The following is a 25046-nucleotide window of genomic DNA, read 5'->3' as shown; positions in this document are numbered from 1 at the left end:
TTTTTTTTTTAAATGGTTTTTACAGTCTAAGGTCTGAACGTACAGTTTAAATTTATAAATTTGTACATCTACACATTGGCTTTATGTGCCTTTTGAAAAACGGAATATAATCCCAAAAATAATGCGTCAGGTTGTGGCTCTTGGAGAATGCAGCAGAAAACTTGTATTTTCGCGTGACGGACCAATAAGAAGCCGCGTTTCAGCCCCACCTCCTGTCAACACACGACGAGAACCAATAGGAGCAAAGGGTAGACGGGCGACAACAAAGACCAGAGCCGTGTATAAATATAGCTGAGCCAGGCTGATTAGTACATGTCTGAGGTGACGTAAATCACACTGCGTCATTTATACATTGTGAAATAAGTCAGACTGCATTTTTAAGGAGTTTCGACGACTCCATAGTTGCAAAACTAAAGAAAAAAGGGACAAGATTAATAATTTTTAATGCAATATAATAGGATTAAACGCGTATTTAAACTAATAATAATAGTTTATTATTCAAAATACATGTTCTTATAAGACCCGAAGTACGCGTATGACCAAACAAAAGAGTCTGTTTAAGTTGGGAAACAATGATATCCAAAATTGGAGGGTTGCGCCAATATACGGCTCTGGCTGCCTACAGTTGGTAAATAAGGTTTGACCTCGTGGTACAGAGAGAGAGAGAGAGAGACAGAGAGAGAGACAGAGAGACAGAGACAGAGAGAGAGAGAGACAGAGAGACAGAGAGACGGAGACAGAGAGACAGAGACAGAGAGAGAGCGAGAGGATTAAGCGCTGCCAGCAGCAGGAGGAGGAAGAGGAGTGCGACACACACACGAACAACCTGCAACTCCTGCTGCCAGGAGAGAACCCCAAACTGTGACCGTGCAGTTCTATGTGTTTTAAATAAAGATTGGACATTTTGACTCGTCCTTTCCGTGTTGACCTCATCTGACTGAGTTGGTGATACTAAGCTGAGACGCTGCACGACTGCTGCTGGTGAGTGTCTGGACATATCTCCACACGTAAGCATGCATTAGCTAATAAATATGCACATTAAAGTGGGATTTTTATTTGTGTTACATGAGTCCTGTCACAATCCCGTTTGTTGTTGTTTCGACCTCTAAATGTTTGAACGTGCCAAATCCTCTGCAGCGCGTGCTGACGTGCTCGACGTGCTTGTCTACAAACTTTAACAAGCGGGGATTTATTGAATTTATTTAACCTGTTCACTTTTTCACAACATTGTCCTTTTGAAGCAGCTGTAATTTTAGGTAAGATGATTACCAGTGTTTATTGTCTTGTGTTTATTTCACTCGTTTGTTATTGTAGAGACTCTTCACAACACGCCCACTAGCACGTTTAGAAACACTGATTTTAAATGGGAAGTTTTAGTTATTTTCAAGATGATGATGTACAAACAGCAATAAAGTGAAGTGAAACTGTAGTAGTGTTACATAACTTCTCTGAATGTGTTTTAAAGCGTATTAAACATTATTCATTTATTGAGCTATTACATTTAAACTATGAACACTACGTTTAAAGTGGAAAGTTATATTTAGCCTGGGTTATAAAAACAAAGTATATGCATTCATTTCAATTTCAATTAATTAATCCCTACATAACATATTACAAATTGTACAAATCGTTTAGGTATCTTTTACACATTGAACATAATAAATAATTTATAATCATAAACACAATAACTTGATGTGAATAAAACACAATAAGCTATTTCACTATTTGACATGTTTTAAATGAACATCCTTACATTCAAAACATACATTTTGTACATTGACCTATATGTGTATGTCGTGTTGCCATTGTATGTATTTTTTTTATCAGGGTGGTTAAATATAACGGCTAATCGTGAAATGAAGAGGCACAGTCTGTTTGAAGTCATCTGGTCAGTATTTGCTTTTAAAGTTTGTTCATTAAAGAGCACTGACAAATGTGCTTTAAGTATCAGTGTCAGGCTTAACCTTTATGGTGATTTTTCAATATCTCAATGTATAGATTTATTGATGTGTTCATAAAAACACCAATGTTGGTGGATGCATTTTCATAGTTTTCTTTAAAGTCAAATTCGACATTAGTCTCTAATCTGCTAAGCTGTCAATATGTTGTAAACAATACTGGAAAAATATCTGACATTGATATTCTGCCAAACAGTAAGGGCAGTAAGGCTTCGTTTTCGAGTATGGTAATTACATTTTTGAAGATAAATTTAAGAAGGGCTGCAACAACCAGTTATAAATATAATGTTTTTGGATACAGTTAGCAACAGATTTCTCAGTTATTGGAACTATTGCAATAATAGTTTTCCAGTTCTTCAATAAAGGACACTGGATAAGTTGCCCTCCAAAACAGTAAGAGGAGGACTTTCTCAGTCATTGAAGGAGACATGGTGTTCTGCACATTTGGTTTGTTAGCTGTGGTGACGCTGGTCGCTGTGGTAAATCACCACTGCACAGTCATAGAGGAAATGCCTACATTTAGCCTCATGATCAGTATTTAAAGGTAGTGTCTGGAAGCTTTCCATTAGCCATGAGGTTAACTGAATGGTATTTCTGATATAGACACTCATGCTGCGATGCCTGGCTATTTTAATATTAGTGAGTCACCAGCTTATAGATGGACAGCAGGAGACGGGCAACAACTGAGGCTTTGGTGTATTGTATTCACCATGCAGTCTCTGAGCTTTCTAAAAATATCTTTCAGCAGCCTCGCCACCATATGTAATATTTCTGTCCATATGTGTTAATAGTTTTTCTTCTGCTTATGATAGATGAGTTGTTATCACTGATTCAGAGAAATATACCTACTGAAACAACAAACCCACACTGATGTATTGTGATTTGCCAACCATACAATAAAAATGATTATGTAATGAAGGATTACCAACAGAGAAAACAAGTTTACTGTTACCATTACTGATGATGATTATTGTGAAGACAGTGGTAATAATACTTCACAATTAATTGAATTGAATAAATGAATAACAAGATTGTTAATAAAAAGATGGAAGTTTTATGTTAGATTGTTATTATTTGCCATCATAATGTACAAGGAAGTTAATACATTTTGCTAGTGTGTGGCTCCCTGCCTGAGGCTTAAGCTATACGGGGGTCCTTGATGTGACAACGTTTTGGTAACCCCTGTTTTAGATGATCTGAAAGAATGGGACAGCTCATAACAGAGCAGAGCAGAGCAGAAAAGCATTTGCTCTCTAGAAGACACATTCAGTGTTTATTAAACTCACAGCAGTTTTAGAACTTAGGACGCAAAGTAGTCTCATTGTTAAATTGGATTTAAATCACTTGACGAGTGTGCTTTATAAAGTACCTCACAGCCTTCCAGTCCCAATAAAATGGGAGCTTTTAAAGAGCCTATAATTGCTTACTTGTGGGTTTTATAGATATTTTTCTTTGTGACATAATAAATAAAGGACATGTGGGGGAAAGCCTATGAGCAGAAAGTCAAGGCAGCAGGAGTACCATGAAATAGCAGCACACAATAGTCTAAGGTTCATGATCTAATGAGATCAAACTGTGTCAATTGAATTTGTTTAAGAGGATACAAGGACAGTACAGACTTGATATCTCGGGAATACCAGCTCCTCCTACTTCCTGGATGTTTTCTGTAAAGGAGGAGGCAAAAGAACTGCATTATATACAGGACAAAAGTTCAGGGGGTTCAAACATAGAAGACAGTCAACAGTAGCAAATATGACATGTGCATATTAGTAGATTTGATTGGATCGCTTTGCATTTCTAAAAGCTTGAATTTTAAATGTGGAGTGCCTCTCCATTGACCTCTTAATTAACCCCGAACATAGACTGTGGTTTAGGAGTAGATGTAGCCTCTGATTTCAAAAGTGAAGTGTCTTGAACCTGCATCCTTTCTACTAGTCTTCAGTGAACATCTATCAAATGAGTATCCGCCATTAGTCACTATTTTCAAGTCTCCTCAAATACATAGAAAAAATTGACTATAAAGCAGGATATGCTGAAGGTGGTTGCTTTTTGTGATTTGCAACCTTTCAGCTGATAAAGGGACGTTACAATGCATATCCATACTGTATAGTCACTATTGGTCCCCCCCCTAAAAAAAAAAGTTGGCAGTAACAAAATGTCAATCTCAATCGCGTTAGGATGGCTACACTTACCTCTTAACGGTCTATAACCAAGATACTTACCTTTGGCCACCAGTGTCAGATTTTTCCTCACCCTCTTTATTTTTTTAATTCCTGCACCCAACTAAGATTTCTCCATTATACGATTGTCTTCTAAGACACCACAATTACCCTTTGGGAGCATTGGCCTTATTCTAATTTAAACATTGAAAACTGGAATCATCTGTAACATCATAGACTTAAACCCATATGGGAGCAGTTTTTCAGGGATGTTTTTTTGGCAGAAAAATAAATTACAAAAACATTAATCTACATTTATCGCAACAACATAACAACGTTGCAACCTTGGAGAATCTAGAGATTGTAATGTGTGTGGGCTTTGTCACTTGCTGACTCAGTTCATATTTTCCATTATACAAGACGGTTGTTTTGTGTTGCTGTCCTGAATGTTTAAATCACCAGTGATTCAGCTGATATTTTAGACTGTTTACATAAAGCTAATTTTAACACGGTTAACACAGGCATATTCTTGCTATCAAAGTGTTGCTCCGTATGTCTTCCTTTGCCTGATTTTCTCACTTTGAGGCTGCTGTTGACCCCCAGCTCTGTATTAGAGAATAGACATGCTTAGTCACAAGCCCAAATAAAGACACAGAGCTGAAGATAAAGGGAGGGATGTTCCTGTACACAGAAAGATGGACATGAAAATAATATCAGAATCCCTGCCTGAAATCTTTCTTAAAGAATGCCAGTCAATTTTTTATTAAGGCTTTATTCTGTCTTTTAATCCTTTGTGTCACAACACACACCAGACCCTGTCTTCAGTCCTCTGTCTAAAATACACAGAGCGTTCCTAAAGGAGTACCGATGACCCACTTACCGACTCATTGTGTGTGTGTGTGTGTGTATGTAGGGAACAGCCAAAAACACACACACTCTCACATTTTGCTCCGACTTTTTCAGCAACGTCTTTTTTCCATTGGCCTGAATCCCAACCGAGCTGTGTCGAAGCACATTGTCACACCCACAAACCAGCACCTGTATCGAAGCACACTAACAAACACGCTCAGTTATGTTGCGCATTGTAACAGAGAAGAATGCAGTGGGTAGGTGCTCTGTTATTTAGACGAAGAAACGGAGCGATGAGAGGATTGTAATGAGCTTTTATTTGTGTCTTAAATGGCTCCCTTATCACATATTTTAGATTCAATGTGTCGTAATGTTCTACCTAATATCGGCGTGTCAATACTCCTTGTAAAAGAGACCCCAGATTTATTCTTGTAAAGACTTCATGGAAGGTTTTTTCAGCAGCAGATAGAAACAGGGAGAGGAAGTGTGAGTCGGCAATCCTCGCACATTAACCCAGCATGTGCACACATTGGCTCAAGCCCCCCCTCATCACCTTCTAGTTTCCAGTGACATTTAAGATCCAGTTCAGAACCACATACACATATCTTTACAGCACAGATGCATGCACAGGATTCCTTTTTTGTAAGTGTGTGTGTGTGTGTGTGTGTGCGTGGTGCTCACGACTGGAATGGCAGGTCGTGTATTTTTAGACAAAGTATTAAAGTTATAAAGATGTGACAGCTGTGTTAGTTTGTGAGTGAATCTGTTTCTGTGTGTTGACGATAGGTTTTTATGTCTCTTTCCGTCTGAATGTCTTTGTCTCTGTCCCTTTTATCTTTAATGACAAGTTCATACTACACATTCAGACATTTTAGTCTCTGTAAAATGTATTTACCGCTCCTTTGTAACAGAGCTATTAACAGCAATAGTCTTAAGTTACATTACTGAAGGTGACATTAACCCTTCATATCTCTGTATTATATGCCTTTTTAAACTCTCTAACTTTCTCTCTTGTCTGTGTAGTCAGTCATGGCGGGTGACATGATGTTACTGATGCGAGGCTTGGCTAAGTTAAGCCAGGCGATTGTAGAGACTCAGGGCAGCACCCTACGAAATGGAACAGGTAACTTCATTACACCTATTTAGTTCCTAGATATACAAATGACCCCTGTTGTTTATATGTTTGTTACTTTTCTAAAACAAACTCATTAATTTCACATGAATTAACAGTATTTGTCCAAGCGTCTCTTGATAAGTTTATGAGCATTCAGTGTTTAAACAGGCTAGCTTGTGATTAGCTTTACTCATTGTTTGAAAGTAATGTTAGCAAGAATGTTATTAAGATAAAACAATTGATAATGCAATAATATATTTTGTGGCCTCAAGCTTAAATTTGAGTTAAGTTGTTATTTTTTACTGTATTTAAACCATCGAGATTACCTAACCTGCTAACAGTACGAGCTATCAAGAGGTGGCTAGCTTAACCTTTTAGCTAAAGGTACTGCTAGGGAAAAATTCTAGAGATATGTTTTCAGATTTAAGACTTTTATTCCAGGAACAATCCAATATTATGTATGTTAGTTATAGGCAATCTTCCAAATAAATTAAGGTTATGAACTAAAATGTGACACCTTATGCAATTTTATTTTGAAAGGAAAGCATGATAGCCAGACTTTTGTATCACTCAAACCCATTGACTGTATATAATTTGTATTTATTATTTACAGTCTATGCTCAAACGCTTCAACGCAGGAGCACTAATCAGATTTATTCATTATTTAGATATGCATTTTCTTGTTAAAAAATACTACTGAATTTGTATGTATTTTTATGACTAAGCACTTCTTCTCTGTTATTTGTACTGCAGGGGTCCCAGGCGTTGGTGCAGCAGTCCAAAGTGTCCAAGCAGTTGCAGAGCAAGGCCTCTCTGCTGCTATGATGAAAATACAGGTGTGTGAATGTGTTGCATTGATTAAAACATTGTATTTTACTTAGAGCTGAACCATATTGGAATTTTTTTTTATTGCAATATTTATTTATTTCTGCGATATACAGTATATTGCGATTTTTCAAAAGCAGAAAGGCAATTCTAACTGATTAAGGTGTCTTTTTTTTTTTACATCAATTATACATTTTAATCAAACAATTATACTGTTTTGTTATTTGGGTCTTAAATACATTTTCCTGATCACACACTGGGTGCAACCCTCTGACAGTGACAATGACAGAGTAGGAGGAGGAAAGGTGGAGACACTTTGTGTCTGGTGTACTGGTGTAGCGACACATTTCTCCATAAACTTTACACATAAACTTGAGGCATGAGATTGTGTGACTAGTATGTCATTGACCATTTTTGAAGATGTTCAAAGGCATGTTTAGTTTGCATGGCATGCCCAAACGATAGTAACTTCAGATTAAATGAACAGCGTTAACAAGTTGATGTGGAAATACCCTCTTTTTAAATCTGCCTCACGTAATATCGTCATGTGTACATCTGTGCAGGACTTGTCCGGCCAGCAGCAGACCTCTTCATCTCAGTCGGAATTCGACTTTCCTCTAGATGAAAGTGAATTTGCAGCTTCAGAGTTCAGGGAGGAAGGTGTGGACTTTACAGTGGATCCAACAAGAAGTGGTGATGACGCAGGAGTCCATGTTGGCACATCAACAGCGGGAACAAGCCATGCCAGTGGGAAACAGTCGTTGTTTGAGGGATACAAAGATCCCAGCAAACAGTTTAGTGGACCCATCAGATCTTACCACCAAGATTCCAGGTATAAACAGTCTCTTATTTGATCTTTAGTCTAACTTATTCATGGTTTTGCTGCCTTTGTTTTGGAGGATATAGGTAACACCTCTTGCCTTTGGTGTGGCAGACATCTTATTGGGCATCTTCATCTCTACAGGCACTTATTTGGACAGCTATACAGTCATCATCAGGTCAGTCAGCTCAGGAGCTACCATCAGGACCCATCCACAGTCGGGGGGCTGACGGCTGAAGACATCGAGAAGGCTAGACAGAGCAAGAGGACTGAGGTCAAACCACACAAACAGATGGTAAAACCCGCTCCTCAGTTTCTATTCTCAAACAAACATAGACGTGTATGTGAACATATATCCACCCATGCACACTTTAAGAGAATTGTTTCTTTCTTATTCAGCTGAGTGAGAGAGCCAGAGAGAGGAAAGTGCCAGTTACCCGGCTCGGCAGACTGGCCAACTTTGGAGGTACAATAACCTAGGTCTTTTTCCTTCTGATTCTTGGCTGATTTAATATCTGTTTCTGTGGACAGATGCATTTAAGGCTGGGCAATCAGTAAGAAAATGCATCGTATGAATCTAATCCTCGGTCTTACATACAAAGCGGATGCATCTAAATGGATCTGTCCCTGAATTAATATTTGTGTAAAGAAACCAGATGGAGAGAAAGAGAAAATCAAACATTATGTGGCTTCTCTTTGGTTTGTCAAAATGTATAGAATAGAAACACAATTGAGCTGGCAAGGCTCTGTAACCTAATCTTAACATTTACATCTGAAGTCTAACTGTAACCCATCACCCCCTTCAATAAGCAGGGGTCACTGGGTTAAGAGCAGTTGGTGTTGTTATGTCAGTGAACACGCTTCTCAAAGTCTTTGCAGCTACTGACCTCCACACAACACGTGTGAATACTTACACAGTAAACAGACATAAATACAGGCTGATGAACACAAACCACACAGAGAGCTGAGAAGGAAATAAGAGAATCCTTACAGACAGGAATGTAACTCACAATAGTGTCATACGCTGGACACTTTCTTGATAGTTGACAGTTCTTGATAGTTTCAAACAGCATCACATCAGCCTATGTTTTAATGGAATCTGTATTCGCTTGTAAGTCTTTCTTCTGTTTCACCATGATGTCATTCTTCAGGCTCATTATCTGTAACATTTTTTTTTTTTTTATGTCAATCTGATACCGAGTAAGCCAAAAAGGAAGTGATATCCAATCAGTTAAATATACAACAAAACTCCAAATGGCAATAAAAATACTTCATTTTTTTTATTTTATTTTTTACAGTTATCAACATTGTTGAAAAACTAAAATGTTAAACAATTTTTTGAAATTATTTTTTGTCTTTTTATCTGAACCTGTACTTAAATGTATTGAATTTAAATGTTGGTTGCTAAATATCCTAGCAGTTATGTTGTGCACTCCATTTATGGCGACTTCAGTCATTGTGGTGGTGGCCGTCGGTGCGAATCCAACCTTGGCTCTTTGCTTCAAGTCATCCCCCACTCTCTCCTCCCAACCTTTCCTGTTTCTCTTCTGCTGTCCCATCTTATGAAGGCAAAAAGGCCCCAAAAATAATGAAAAGAAAAAATAATTTAATATAAATGTAAGATGATTAATGCAGGTACAGAAATTGGGTTTTGTTTTGTCTCAGAGTTGTATCTTAAAAGGATGTTCTTTCAGCGATAAGGCCAAAATGTTCACACAAGCATAGCAACAGGCTAACACTTATCCTCAGAAGTAGTTTAACATGAGAGATAAGAGCTTGTAACTCAGCAGCGTGTAGCTCCTCTTCAGTCATAAGATAGATAAGTGAACAGGTGGCGGAAAGTTGGACAGAAAAACTTGAAGTGCAGAACGCTGGAAAACATAGACTGTGCACTGTAATGAACCCAGAGCAGAGTCTCAGATGAGTCCAAATGGAACGCCAACACAAATACAAGCAGAGAGGTTAAGCTGCAGCTCCTCACAAACAAATGACACTTTCAAAAAAAAAAAAAAAAAAAGGGGACGACAAGGCAAAGTGGTGTTGATTCAGCATGTTGACAGTGATAGCATTCACATGCAGTAGTGGATGGGGGGGGGGGGGGGGGGGGGGGGGGGGGGGGGGGTTGGACGAGTGTTGCCTCGACCTGTCCTTCACTCTCCTGCAACAACATGACAAACTGAGTTGCTCATTGTACTTTTAAGATTTGAGATGGTGAATCCACAACCTCAAGTGGAGATAGAGAATGCAGGTTTTAGGGAGTTTAGATATGTCTTTGAGTACTCAGAAAAGCGCTGTATAAGACTAATGTTTTATTCTTATTCTTTGAGGAAAAGGAATGTATATTTGTGTACCTCTTGTCCTGAATATCATCCCAAATGAAGGAACAGGAAGGTTGTGTACACCTCTGAGTCCGTAAACAAGCAGCTATCTCAGATGACTGACAGATACGTGTGCTTCTTCTGGAAAACAAATGTGTGTCACCCAAGTGCTGCAGGAAATGCTGATCCCTGTTTGGATGAGGGTTGACACTTTGAGATCACAGATATGAAGCGGCACAGTGCTGGCTCATCGTTGTCTTGGTTGTATGTTCAGGTTTAACTTTACATCTTAGAGCCCCATAAAGCAGGAAGGTTAAAACAGTGAGGTGATAGAGTACTTTAAAGAGGGAAAGATGAGACAACGCAGCCTGAGATTATACGAGAAGACATATGAGGTTCACAGCTCAACACATTTCTCAGGAAGCGTTTTGCACACCTTCACTCCCTCTGGCCCATCCTGTCTCCCACAATAGAGGTGATGACGTGTGTTTGAAAAAACACTCAAATGGTCAACCTGTATTTGAGATATCGAAAGCAGACTCCGTCCTGATTGTGCCTCCATGGTTGGATGACAGATTTGTTGCTCCAGTGGCTGCTCACTAGATAATTATGTAATTCACTTATGTAAGTCAGAGACAGGGCTTGGAGGAATGCGCTCAAAAATAGTCCCTACCTTGTGCAGATTTGCTTCTTTCTTCATTACCTCCCAAAACGTTGATTTTCATTTCCCCTGATTGGTTGCAGAAGTGAAGCTTTTACAGCTCTGTCTTTGTGTCGGTCAAAGAACAAATGCCATATTTTTTTCTGTCTGGGTGTAATCTGTCTATATAAATTAACTTGAGCTTGTATAGCACTTTTCTAATCTTCTGAGCACTTTATACTCCACATGCCATTCACACTACATTCACACACTGATAGCAGATGCTGCTTTGAAAGTGTCCATCAGTATTAACTAATCTCATTCATACACATTCACACGTCGCTGGTGTAGCAGCGGGGGTAATCAGGGGTGCAATGTCTTGCCCAAGGACGCTTCAACACGTGACTGCAGGAGCTGGGGATTGAACCCCCTACCTACTATGTCTACTATGTGTTGTACTATGTGTTCTGTTATTCATGTTATTCTGATGGGAATACCATTCCTCAGAGGGCACAGGTGGCTTCATACAGTCAGTTTGTTTACTGACTTGATTTACAAGTGAAATGTTCTCACAGCTTTATGGGGAAGGTGTCATTGAGGTAGTTGACTGCTTGTTCACAGACTGACTCTTAAAGGGTTCTAACCGCACCTGACTCTGTGCTGTTTTGTCTCACTGATAGCGTGGGTTGGAGTGTTTGTGTATGGGATAAACACCTTAGCAATCTGTTTTAGTAGACTTTGTCTATACTTGAAGTCCACATTAATGAGTCAATTTGTGTGTTTCTGTTTGTTTCTACCAGGTCTAGCTGTCGGTTTGAGTATTGGCGCTCTTGCTGAAGTTGCCAAGAAGACCATCCGACACAATGGTGTGGAAGGTATCATAGACTAACAACTTTTTTTTACTAAATTGCTTCTTGTATTTGTCTAGATTTAACAATAACATTAACAATCTAAAACTGTTTAGGCCTATGTCTGGGAGTTTTGTTCCTGTAAAGACAGGATGTCTGTTTTTTGTTTATCGTTGGCTCATGTTTAGATCTTCCAGTGATTTTGCAACCGTGTTCCTGTTGAGTAACGCCCCTTTAAAAGCTGATTTTTTTTCAGTACCAAGCCTTCATGCTTGTTGTGACATGCTACACACTTTTTCTTTGACAACAATTAAGCTGCCTCCCTTTCCTAACAGACATTCCTGCACTGCCCAGTGAGTCTGCTAATCTCAAAACACAGCTAATCTGAAACGCTGTTCTGTCGTCAATCTGTAGCATCGGTGCGTCTGTTGCTGTTTATGTGTGTGAGTTAATCGCACCAGGGACAATCTTAACACACGTGTAAGTGTGTGTGTGTGGAGTAAATCTCTATTAAAGTCTTTAGAGGCTAGCTTAGTCTCAATAAAACACACTACCTGATGACCTACTGACATAAAAACACGTCTGCTGGAGTGTAGACACAAACACATGCACAAGTTGTTTATTACCATTAACATTAAATGATTGATAGTTATATTTACCTGAACATAAAACAAAATGTTACACAGTAAATAAAGACTTGTAGATAAAACTTGACCCTAAGTTTGACATCACTGATTAGACCTTGGTGTATCAAGGTTTTTTTTTTTAACTAACATATTGTCAATGAATCTCTCTGTGTGTTGTGCTCCTGTAGGTGATAACAAGAAAGGCGTTCTGGACTCCAGCCCTTTCCTTTCTGAAGCCAATGCCGAGCGCATCGTCAGAACTCTGTGTAAAGTCAGAGGAGCTGCTTTAAAACTGGGACAAATGCTCAGTATTCAAGGTGTGGCACACAGAGACATGCAGACATGCATCACAGCATTTAGAGAAAAGAAGCTGTAGACTTGGAGAAAATTCAGAAGGTAGAGATAAAAAAACAAGAGGAATTAGAGGCAGCATGGAAACAAGACGGCAACAGGAAGGCAGAAAAAAGAGATACATATTGAGATGTGGCTTGTCATATAAAAAAATATATTCTATTCATATGGTTTTTAAAAGTTTATTCATACACATAAATCCTGGAATAAGGACGATTGTTACCAAAGAAAGTTTGTACAGAAATCTGCTTATTTTAAAGCACTACTGCCAGGATTCACTGGCAGGTTTTTAAAACACTGTCAGAGTTGCACTGCTGGCATTGACATGTGACCTGCACACTAACATATACCTAAGTAGTATCAGCTTAGCAGAAAAAAAACTAATAATGGAAGTTTATGTTTGCATTTTGCACATATAAGCAAGAAAGAGCTAAACTAGAAGGTCAGGGGTAGCTAACATCCTGGCACAGAGCTGGTAAGGTCAGGTCGGGTAAGAGCACTAAAAACACATCCTTACTTTTGTTTATGACTGTAGTAATAACTGCCTGACCTTAACTGGTGTCCTTTGGCATTTAGATCGCGAGTGCAGCACATGCCAGGGTAAACTTTACAGCATAAACTTTACACAAACAGTGCAGTGTAAATGTTATTAGCCACAAAAACATCAGTAGGAGAGAAACGGACACTTGGCTGCTGGATGTTTGCTAAACAGGTTTCAACACAGTATGATGACCTTATGTCCATGTGTATGATTATTTGTAGAACTGGCGCAGCCTCACAACTATTTCTATAGTGGTGACAAGTTGGTCCTTAAATCATGGACTAAAAGGTCGTAGTAGTTTTCAATAGCTGGACACACACACGTCACCACTATTTCAATAGAGAGGGAGATTTATAGTCTTATGGAATTAAAGGAATCTGAGAACATTGAAACATAAGCAGAGGACAGTATATCTGTAGGATAATAATCACTGTGAAGGGTCTTTGCCAACAGCTGACACTTAGCTGTTAGGGCAGGATATAGATATGATGGGATGATTATGCATCCAGCCTTTGTTGCCTTTGGTGCCAGCCAGAATAGTTTAAAAGTTTTTTAAATGCTTCAGACCCCTCTAGGTTTAAAGGAATATTTGTAATCCTGATTCTGATTGGACAAGAGGCATCCTATGAGCTCTGATATAGAGAATAACAACACTGGGACTTTAACTACATGTATCAGTCCACTTTGCATGTTGTAAATACTATTTATTAACGTTACAGAACTATTAAAATGTTGTTTTGTAGATCTTTGCGGCACAGATGGATATATTTCCAAATTAACATTTACATTAAGCCGTCGGTTGTAACGTAGACACACAGAGTAGCAGGAGTGGAGGTAAACATGTTCTCTGCCGAAAGTCCAGCTCCAGTGAGAGGCAAAACTTGAGTAAACTAAAAAAAAAAACCTGCAGTAGCATTTTACTGTTAACTAATAAATGTTGCATGTCGAACTCTATGAAAAAACATTGTCACAGCCAATATTGTGTTATTGCACTGAATATCAGCACTGCTTTCATTCTCGTATGAGCGAATCACACCGTGCTGATAAACAACAGCTGTCCTTCTCATGTTATGTTTCGCCCTTACACCAGGGATTGAAGTTGTTAAACTTGAATGTGAACTTTTTTCTTTCGTTGTGCCTGCAGACTGACATCACTGTTAAGTTTAGAAAATCTTTGGTTTTGTGCATTTCAGACGATGCATTCATCAACCCGCAACTCGCCAAGATCTTTGAGCGTGTTCGACAGAGTGCTGACTTCATGCCAATCAAACAAATGACGGTAAGAGTCTTTTTCTCTCTTTTTTATAATTCTTCACATGTTCTGGATATTTCAATTGCACGAGGGCTATTAAGTTAACAAGACTGTGAATCCACTTGAGCTCCATTTGGAAGAAAAAACAGCAAATGCAGACAGTTTTTGAGACAATTGATGAAACCGAACTATACAAGTTCAAAAGAACAAACTTTTATTGTCTATGTATAGAAAGCGCTGAACAGTGACTTGGGTCCAAACTGGAGGGACAAACTGGAGTCGTTTGAGGAGCGTCCGTTCGCAGCAGCGTCCATTGGTCAAGTTCACCTGGCCAGGATGAAGGATGGCAGGGAGGTGGCCATGAAAATACAGGTACAGTGTGAACATGTGTGTTTACACAGAACTTTCCCTTGTTATCAAGTTAAACACTACAACTTGAGTGTGTCCGTCCGTCCCCTCTATTTCTCTCTTTACGTCCAAACCCTTTAAGGTAAATGTTGGGAATTATTAAGTATCTGTTAGAATTAAATACAATGGTGTTATAATAATCTCATCATAGATAACTGTTGTCCTCATCAATATTTATACTCATGTGAAACACTTAAAACAACATGTTATTACTTAAAAACAAAACACAAAGGTATAACAGTAGCTTCAAAGTGATATGAACAGTTAAAACACCTCAAAGATGGTGCTGCTTTCTGCCTCATTGTATGCCAAATCTTTTTTTTTATATTTTTTTATTTTCTTCCCTCTGTGTCTTTTTATAAATCCCCAGTACCCCGGTGTGGCTCAGAGCATCAACAGTGACGTCAACAACTTGATGACTGTGCTGAATATGAGCAATGCCCTGCCTGAAGGTACACACTCACACGTATACACATACAGTGAAACTCTCTGTCATGCCTGCAAACACAAGCATGCTTACCTTGTAATTCATACACAAAAAACACACTCATGCTGGCTACTTCACACTGTCTTTATCCTCCTCCTGTTCCCCTGCTCCTGAAACACTGCATACCTCTCTATCAGGCCCGTGCACACAGAAAAAAACGGGACTGACGTTTTGCCCTCTGTAGAGAAAGTGCCCTTTTTTAAAAAAGATAATTTCCTGTTTGCGCACATCCTGGCCTGCCAAACAGATATATTTGGTAAAATATGAATATCAGGTCGGGAGCTATGTGATCCAGGCCAGCAACATGCCCTCTTTTTGCTGCAGCTGCGAGCACACGCACCCAAACACAAACCCACATACACACATCTCCGTCAGCGTGATGATGAGTAACTCTGAGGCAGAGACAGACACCTGGGGCCTCATTTATCAACATTACCTCCTCTCTCCTTCTTCATTAATTTAATTAATGTTCATATCTGTTCATTGGAGCTTCATTGTCATTGTCACTTTTACATCTTGAAATATTTTTTCTTTTTAATAAAATAGCAAGAAAGGTAAAAGATACTGTCACATCTTTATTGAATATAGATGTGCAGCATATGAGTGGGCAGCAGATTTTTGTAGGATGTTATTTTTGGGGGGAAGCTATGAAACGAACTAGCTCAATAGTTAAAGTCTTTATCTTAAATCAGTTAAAATCAAACTAGTGTTTTTAACATGAAAGGCATATGTGTTGCTTTTAAAAAAAAATGTAGCTGAAATGTATAGCTAATGCTTTCAAAGCCCCTGTATTATGGCATGTGTTGTTATATAGAAAAAGAGGTAGTTATAGGCACATCACATAGGTGTGTTGTTATATTAAAAGCATTTGTTGCCACATAGTAAAAGTTACTTAACCAACTGTAACTGTTGAAGTAATTATAACTTTTATGAGAGGTGTTATTGAATGAATATAGAGATGAGATGTCAGCGGGAGAAGTTAAAAGAGTCAGGATGGTTAAAATGTGGGGAGGGTCTAAACGTCTGAGGGGCTGTGTTGGCAGGCTAATAGATAGACGCGTTTGCCTCTGCATGGCTGACTGTAGGAAAAGCCAAACTTTTCACTTTAACGTCTACAGTCCCCATGATGTGGCGTGGCCTCACATCACAGTTAAAACTCTAGTAGTGCTCGTCACCTGTCTTCCAGGAGAAAGTTTCTACATATATTGACAGATACCAACAGTACAAAAGTGCTAGCCTCAGTCATAAGTTTGTTTTAATGCACATATTTTCTGTTTCTTGAACAATGTCGCAATATTTGTCATTCCAGGCGTTTATTTATTTAAATTGTACAAAATAATGCACCGTTGTGAATATTAGCCCCTGCGCCTTTAAAATCCTCAAACAACCTTGCTTTCTACGCTTTCTTTTATTTGCTCCTGAGTTACTGATTTTTAAAATATGTTAAAATTGAGCTGACATTCTCTCCCTGTTTGTTGTTGTCTTTGATTTTCTTTAGGTCTGTTTCCAGAGCACCTGATAGACGTAATGAGAAGAGAGCTGGCACTAGAGTGTGATTATATCAGAGAAGCCCAGTGTGCAAAGAAATTCAGGTAATTTGTACGTAGGGCTGCACACAATATTGGTTTAAGCTTAGCAATGGCAATGTGGAAGTGAGATGTCCAGCATATGACCTTTACCTGTTATGCAGCTTCTTCTTTTTTTTTGCTTGATTATACAGTTAGAAGTAACCGTCAGGGGGGCTGGTAATGCAGATTACACTTGACTCTGAACATGGTGGTATTGGTTTATGTCATATAGGTGACACAATTACGAGCCACAAGTTCTTTGTCAAGAGTATGAAGAAACATGTTGCTCCACTTGTTCTCTTCTCCTTCTGCTGTCTGTTTACTTTTCCACACACGTGTCAGAGCCTTTGTCAGAGTGCTGAATGTCCCAATTTATGCACATAAAAACACTGCATTTATCTGGTATAAGATTCTGGGTTGTATTATTTTGCATGATAATTACATGTATCTATTTTTTATTTGTATTTTAAAAACATTCTAGATAATAAGCCCCTTAACTTAAAGCAAAGATATGTTATTAATTTCACAATATTTCTCATATTTCTATTTATTTAATATTTGAATTTTTAGCAGTAATCGAGCAATCAAAATCTCAGGAAAGTTAAAACAGTATTTATGGAGTTTGAATGCATTTATTAGTCCCTCCATTTACTTCATTTGGACAGACTGAAATGATTGGACCTACCAGCCTGCCTGCACACACGCTGCTGTGTACTCATTGTGCATGAGTGGAGCCTTCGTCTAGCTAGTGTCACAAGACGGGCAGTAAGGTAGCTGATGAGTTAAGTGAGTCCACTCTCTCATGGACTCAGACTGTAATTGTGAGGAGGCAGAGCGTGTTTACTTTTTTTTTTGTTGGCGTGGCTTTGGCATTTTTCAGTGTTGGTTCCCCCAAAGTTGCCTACCAAAGCTTTCATTGAATGGCTTTTATTCTTGTTGTAAGTCACTGCCTCTTACCACTGCTGCATCGACTTGATAATGATGATCATATTTTTTGGTCCAAGATCAAGACTACCTCAACTGACAGTTTACTAAATCTTGATTTAATTCTAAATAAGGACAACTTGCATAATTTACCTGCTTGTAATGCTTCTTTGTTTCTGTACACTTGTCTGACGTAGGGAGCTCTTAAAAGACCATCCATTCTTCTATGTCCCTGAGGTGATAGAGGAACTGAGCAGCAGCCACGTGCTGACCACAGAGCTTGTCCCTGGGTTTCCCCTGGACCAGGCTGAGAGCCTGACACAGGAGCTGAAGAACGAGGTACAGCTGATATAAGCAGATTCAGATTCAGACAACATTATTAATCCTAGAAGGGCAATTCAGTTTCACAGCCAGAACAGACCGATGAAGGGATGTATAGATTTTCAGCAGAGGAGTTGGAGGCTGATGAGGTTTTGCGGGTGTGTGTTTGTGAAAACTAGTCTCTCTCTCTCTGATCCATCTGGTGGCCAGGAAGGGAACTGCTTCTACCTCCAGTCTCCTGTCCATTTAACTTTCTCTCCCTTTCACTAGTGTCTGCTTCCACTGACCATTAAAAATATTCTGTAATAAAAACGTGTCATTGATTATAGCAGTAAACAACCGTGTAACTTCGATTTGTGTGTTTGTGTCTCAGATCTGTGAGAACATCCTGATGTTATGCCTCAGAGAGCTGTTTGAGTTCAGGTACATGCAGACTGATCCAAACTGGTCCAACTTCTTGTATGATCCACAAACACACAAGGTGAGTCTGTCTACCGGAGGAATACTACCGCTGCTCCAGTCACTGTTTGTGAAATTAGACAACATGTTATTGTCAGAGAGATTTAAGAGTAAAATGAAAAACAATGTGTCACTTCATTCTCTCTCTCTCTCTCTCTCTCTCTCTCTCTCTCTCTCTCTCTCTCTCTCTCTCTCTCTCTAGGTGGCGCTGTTGGACTTTGGAGCCACGAGAGGATTTGATCTGAGTTTCACAGACCTCTACATAGAGGTAAGTGCAGTCAGCCTCATTCTTACTTTACATAGCTATGTTATCATAATGGATATTTGACGCTGTAATTTAACATAGCCTGAAACACAGATTTATGTCAGTCTCTTGTTAAGACATAACTTAAAAATGTCCCTCTGCCTCAGATTTATCACCATGCCTTACATTTTAAAACATGTTTCTGAGAGGATATTGGAAGTGATAACAGTGGTAACATTAATTACCTGTTTGTGATTGTAGGTCATCCGCTCAGCTGCAGAGGGCAACAGAGAAGGAGTCCTGAAGAAATCCATTGACATGAAGTTCCTGACTGGTTATGAGTCCAAGGTAAATATCTCTTTATCTGACTGTCCGTCACACACAATGGCTGTAAAGGTTGCCAGTATCCAAGTCATAAGCTAGAAAAATTGGAATCTTATTGTGATAGAAACTCCTGTCTAGGGATGTAATACAAAACATCAAAGAAATAGAATATTTTTGTGGTATTTGTTGATGTCAAAAGTCAGCCATTTTTTTTTTTATTTGGTTCAAATGGCTTGCTGGTTATACTTTCATCCTCCTGTTTTATATTGTCTTGTAAGTCCATGTGCATCGGATGGTGGACTAGATCATCATTTTGGTGCATTGATCAATGTAAATGTATATTCTAACCTGCACTTCCATCAGTGATTATTGTTGTAAAAGCAACAAAGGAGAGATTTGGAGGCTGTTTGATTTATTGTTGAGATTCTCATTTGCATTTTACACAAATATAAAGTTCAAATACCTCTGTATCAGTTTCTGAAAATGTATTTCTATGGAAATATTTATTATTGGTTTGTTAAAGGGGCACTTTATATTGTCCAGGTAGAAAAAGCTGAGACTCAAGGTGCTGCATATTGTTCTCTCTGTTCCCAGGCGATGATAAATGCTCATGTGGATGCTGTTATGATCCTCGGCGAGGCCTTCGCCTCCACAGACACCTTTGAATTTGGCTCCCAGTCCACCACCGAGAGAGTCCACAACCTGATCCCAGTGATGCTCAAACATCGGCTAACCCCGCCCCCCGAGGAGACGTACTCCCTGCACCGTAAGATGGGAGGCTCGTTCCTGATCTGCTCCCGCCTGAACGCCAGGCTTCAGTGTAAGGACATGTTCCAAACAGCGTATCAGAAGTACTGGGAGGGCCGCACACCGCCATCTTCCTCAGTCTAAGCCTGTCATCGTTTGTCAGGTAGATTTCATGTATGGGGCCAACGGCAATGTGCAAGACAAGGTTGAAGACACAGAACTTCAGAACTGAGGACATGTTACCCAACCTTAACCGGCCATAGGGCATCCCGCCTTGAGTAACCCAGCACATTGAGGTTTTTAAAGACACCTACACATTTTACATCATCATTTGGGGGCAGCAACTTAGCATCTGGAGAGCTTTAAAGCCAACTCTTTGTACGACTCTGAGAGAGCAGACTGAGACGGACAGTCTTGTGTTTAACGGTAAAGTTGTGACATGAATGTAAAAAGGTTGACATTTTATGTCTCATGTTTTCAATGTGACTTTTGCATTTGCTACTTGGGTTTTGTATTGCTGTGCTTTATTGAGCTTTTAGGAAGTTACACCAAAAGCCCATTTTGAAATTGACTGTAAAAATCTCATTGGTTAAAGAACCAAAACACAACAGAACAGACATCTTGATGTCAACCCACAGTAACAAAATAATGGGATCGATATGATATGTGGGCATTATGAGTCACGGTACCGACAAGTACCATCATTTCTGGGTCACAAATGTTTCTTGTTCGTGTTGATTTTCAAGTAAGTTTGATAAAATTGCGCAGATATGAAAAGTACGGCAAATGTAGCAGTTTTTATGAGAAAGCTGTTAAAGTCAAGATTATCTGATGATTGAGATACCAAGGTTGTGGTTCATCTAACAGTTTGTAGAAAGGATGACCGCTTGGAATTTGTCTGCATTCACACAGAAACAGTGTGACTCATTTGTCAGTGTATCCTTTATTCTGTGTAAACCATCCAGATTGAACTGGCTATTTATAGCTTTTGCATTTTAGTGTCAAATCTATGGATAGGGTGTCTTTTTTATAATAATATATTGATAATATAAATAATCAACCCTTTTCAAAAGACTGTTAACATGACAATCAAGATCTAGGTGTGTTATGTTGCTGCTGTAGATGATCCTGCCTATACGATCAGAAGATTTGTCTTCAGAGTCGGCTCATGAGTATTACAAAAAATATTGTAGTTCTGAAATGTATATTCTCTCAGACCTAATTCAGATGCAAATTTTCCGCACCGAAGCATGATTTTCCTTTATTCAACTTTTAGTGGGAGATTGTTTAATATAGATATAAATCCTTGTGGATCCACTTTGCTCACTGTAAGAAGATGGGGTCTGAGAGATGGTCAGAGAACAGCCTACATACACACTGGCCCTGATCTTAACCATGAATGTTAATGAACTACAAGGGTGGAAGAAGCTCATCCTGATTTTGCACAAAATCTCAGCTCGTGGGCTCACCTGGCTTCCACACGTGGATGCATGATCTCTCCACACCTCATCCTCACATCACCTGGCTGGTCTGGCCTGTGAAAGTCCTCCCTGCTCTGCTGCGTGAATACAGTTTAACTGGTGTCTGGTGTGAAGCTGAAAAAACCAAGAAAAATTACACAAAAACAAGGTGCCTGTGGTTACGTGGGAGATTTTGAGCTAGAAATGTTTATATTTCATATAAAGACTTGGGGAAGAGATGGTTTAAATTTTCTAACTGAAATGCATTCTTTACTGAAAGTTGTCATGAAGATAATGGATGAAAAAGAGTAAATGTTTGATCTATACTTGTCATGTGGCTCCTTGTGGTTTTGTGTGTTATTCTTATTGATTTAAAACTTATTTTTTTAAGGTCTGCAGCTCCCCAGTGAAACAGAAAAAGATGTTTCTGCTGCTGGAGAAGTTGTCTTCCTTATATGGAAATGTCTTGGCCAGCAATGTGGGAGCTGGCAGAAAAACAAACTAAAAAAATGAACAAATTAATCATGCAAAAAATGAAGCAAGAAGTTATATCAACATTTTGTGTCTTTCCCTAAAAAATACAACATTTACACTTTTTCTATTGAACATGTAAGTGTCAAAACTTGTAGCCGGTTGTAGTTCATATCAGTTTCCAGCAGGTGGTGGTGTTGTGTTTCACTTCAGTTGCTATAGGTCATCTCAAACAAACTTTAAATTCTACCATAACCCTACTTACAAAACAAAACATAAAAAGTCTTAATCCAGACAATTATGTGAAAGTCATTAAGCTGCTTCTGCTGAAAGATGTTTAATCATACTTTAATAAACATGATCTCGTTTGCAGAGGTGGGAGAAATTGGAGTGATGATGGATTACACAGAGCAACAATGATCATTAGGTGAAGGCAGAATCATATCTGATATTGATATTGCTGCATGATAGGCATGTGCAAGCCAAACAGAGCCTTGTGACTTCAGATGTACACTCATTTCATGGGAAAACTATATATGAGTATGAATAAGCTCATATTTAAGTTTTAAGGAAGCATAAGCAAGCCAAGAGATTCATGCAACGACAAGAATTTCTTCCAAATACCATCTGCTGATTTCCCAGAGGGCATTTTCTAATACTGGATTTTAGCCTCAACATTCGTCTCCTGGAGAGAAACATAGACAGACCACAGAATATTTTAACCATGATGTCAGGACCCAAGATATTAAAAACAATGCATTTAATCTCGGGCATCTAACCAGTGTTGCCGTTGTGTTACATCTCGAAGGCCTTGAATGTGTTTTGACGTTGCACCCTGCAGGGCTGAGATGGAAAAACTCACCTCTGGTTGTGTTTACATAATGGAGGTGACAGTGGGAGTGTTAAGGGGGAGGTTATGCTCCTGCTTGTCTGGTCAGAGAGAAAGCAGTGACAAATCCTTATTTGGTGAGAGACAGCAAGTCTGGCCTCAGTGCTTAAAGGCACTGTCAAAAGGATACTTCTGGAGTGTTACTTACTCTGATCACCATCATCCCTGTAAGGATGATTAATAAGACTGTTTTTATTCTTGCTGTGGATACTCATTTTACACAGGTGTGCTTGCGAGTGTGAGGCACACAAAAAGTGCACTTCTTAACATGTAAGGTTATTAGAATAGAATCAATCACTGCATAACCCTCAACAAAATAACAGAAATAGTTGAACCTGAGATGTTTTTTTTTACTAAATGTTATCATTGTATATAACCAACTACAGATCCACACACACCTTGAATTGTGCCTGTAGGCCATTGGCCTCGACAAATGATCTATATTTTCTCGGGAAATTGAACCGGCAAAAACGTGTTATCGTGAAGTGATCTTTGCATTGTCTGATGGTGTTCGAATTGAAAAAACATTTTCTTATTAGAAAATGAATGCTTTTATCGTGGATGAAATGGGTCATGGTGTTGATGCAATTAGTGACACCGGAAGCTGTAAATGTCTTTGCACTGTGCATACATTTGATTTGTACAACCATTTATCATTATAGTTTATAACTTAATAATGATATTATATTTTCTTTCTATGAAATACAAAAATGTGTCTGTCAGATTTATTTATTTTAATCAACGACTCGACGATCACCAGTTGCATTTTTTGGCTGCTTCACTTACGTAATGACGTAATGACGTAATTAATGATTGGCGTTCACCTGTACTGGCCATAGGTCAAAGGTGACTATATGAAAACATTTCTGGCGTTCTGATGTTAGCAATTTTGGATTTAGCGTTTCAAGTGTCAGCTTAGTGCCAGTGAAAGAGCTGCCCGGGAGCTGGAGAGATAAACATCAACTAACTTCAAATAGGTAGGGATGCTGTTTTCTCTTCTTTTCTGTGCTGTATTTTTTATTGTTTATTCAAGCGGATTACTTGACGTTTGCAAGACTGTACCGGTCTGTACTTACAATGTTGCCAAATCCTAAAGTCTGCTCTATACAAACTTATAATTAACGTGTTGACAATATTCGATAATACATTCAAATTACAACTTTTTTTTTCTTTACTTATGACATGACTTTCCACTTTAACAATATTAGTGTCATATAAACCTACGTTTGTTTTTTATTATTATATATAATATTATAATACTTCCATGGCGCCGAAACAACTTTGCCCCAACATTTAACCTTTTACACAGAAAGGCACAGTCATGCATTGAAATGCATTGAATCACCATCCGAGAAGAACCTCGTATCTAATATTTTAACACGTTTTTTTTTGGTGCTGATTTAATATTGCGAAACAACAAGAACAAATACGTTCATGACAGCAGCTGTTCTCTGGTGATATTCATTCAGTTTGGATGGAACAACAGACCGCTGATCTCCCTGTTAATAAATCTTTCTTCATTTATCAGAGGTTCAGAGAGACTGATTGGGGTTGATCGACCTAAAGCTTTAATAAATAACCTGAATGAAAGACTATGGGCTTCTGATTGAAAATGCATTGACTGGTATTTTAGTTATCTACCTTCGATCACATCGGCTGTAAACCCATATGACGTAACCATTATTGATCCCAGAAAAAAATAGGTCAATAAAACATCCTGGTACTCGAGTGAAAGGATTTTTCCCAACCACTGACTAAAATTGGTAACAATAGCTGTATTCACAACATCAAGCTAATGGAAATGTAATCATTTTGACCTTGATTTTTGAACTGATCAAGGCATCGAAAAAGTAATTGTCAGTGTGCCCAGGTGAGATTTTTCAGTATGACCTTATAGTAGTATGGACAGCATGTCTCCGCCTCCGTCTTGCGTAATTGATGCCACGCCACTTCCGCTAACCAAAACTTATGAATAAAACACTGGAGAAACTGTATGCGGAACAGTTTACAGCAGAACAGATTTATGTGTCAGTTTGGAGCAGATGCTGAAGGTCATGGAAAGTTAGTGTAGTTACTGTATTGTTAGTTCTAGCTACGTTTTCTCTCACAAAAAATGTATTGGACACGTATTTTCGGCTTTATAATTTGAACCATATCCTATCTGTTAACATGGAGGAGGTTGGGCGTATTCACTATAATGCAGCCAGTCTAAATATTTTAGCTTCACTCTGTTACTTGGTTGTTACTTTATCCATTGTAACATACAGTCTATGGTTTGACTCAATTGGTTGGCAAACAAATTGGCATTGCCTTCCACGCTAGCATGGCTGGAAATGGTGCAACTGTGCCTTAAAAGCAATGAAGTGGTCTCCATGCTAAATGACTCAAGATTTTGAATGAGAAATGAATCCATTTGGCCGTCCTCACACGAGCCCTCCTGCAA

The 25046-nt window shown here is 38.8% G+C and overlaps 1 protein-coding gene across 4 annotated transcripts; it reads left to right on the top strand.

Moving 5' to 3' along the window:
• Nucleotides 1-735: 735 nt before the first annotated feature.
• coq8aa (coenzyme Q8A, genome duplicate a) lies at nt 736-20003 on the top strand. Of its 4 annotated transcripts, none has more exons than XM_061052319.1 (17): nt 736-981; nt 5990-6089; nt 6834-6916; nt 7469-7737; nt 7840-8020; nt 8125-8191; nt 11484-11549; nt 12346-12474; nt 14243-14328; nt 14533-14673; nt 15080-15161; nt 16695-16788; nt 17886-18027; nt 18383-18490; nt 18671-18736; nt 18974-19060; nt 19631-20003. In XM_061052319.1, the coding sequence occupies exons 2-17, from the start codon at nt 5996-5998 to the stop codon at nt 19925-19927; spliced, it is 1992 nt and encodes a 663-aa protein (XP_060908302.1). In that variant the 5' UTR covers nt 736-981; nt 5990-5995; the 3' UTR covers nt 19928-20003. The 4 variants fall into 4 exon arrangements, with proteins under 4 accessions (XP_060908302.1, XP_060908301.1, XP_060908300.1 ...); XM_061052318.1 differs by having other exon boundaries at nt 736-1007; nt 11484-11558; XM_061052317.1 differs by having other exon boundaries at nt 737-981; nt 11484-11558.
• Nucleotides 20004-25046: the final 5043 nt, after the last annotated feature.

Source organism: Labrus mixtus, chromosome 12, assembly GCF_963584025.1.
Source record: "Labrus mixtus chromosome 12, fLabMix1.1, whole genome shotgun sequence".
NCBI classification, from domain to species: domain Eukaryota; kingdom Metazoa; phylum Chordata; class Actinopteri; order Labriformes; family Labridae; genus Labrus; species Labrus mixtus.
This window is presented reverse-complemented; position numbering and strand designations above follow the sequence as displayed.

Excerpts from the sequence above, each read along its gene's own strand:
- coq8aa (XM_061052318.1), top strand. The coding sequence starts at position 5,996 with ATGGCGGGTGACATGATGTTACTGATGCGAGGCTTGGCTAAGTTAAGC. Across the intron at positions 6,917-7,468 it reads CTGCTATGATGAAAATACAG|GACTTGTCCGGCCAGCAGCA; the intron begins GTGTGTGAATGT and ends ACATCTGTGCAG. Across the intron at positions 19,061-19,630 it reads TGACTGGTTATGAGTCCAAG|GCGATGATAAATGCTCATGT; the intron begins GTAAATATCTCT and ends CTCTGTTCCCAG.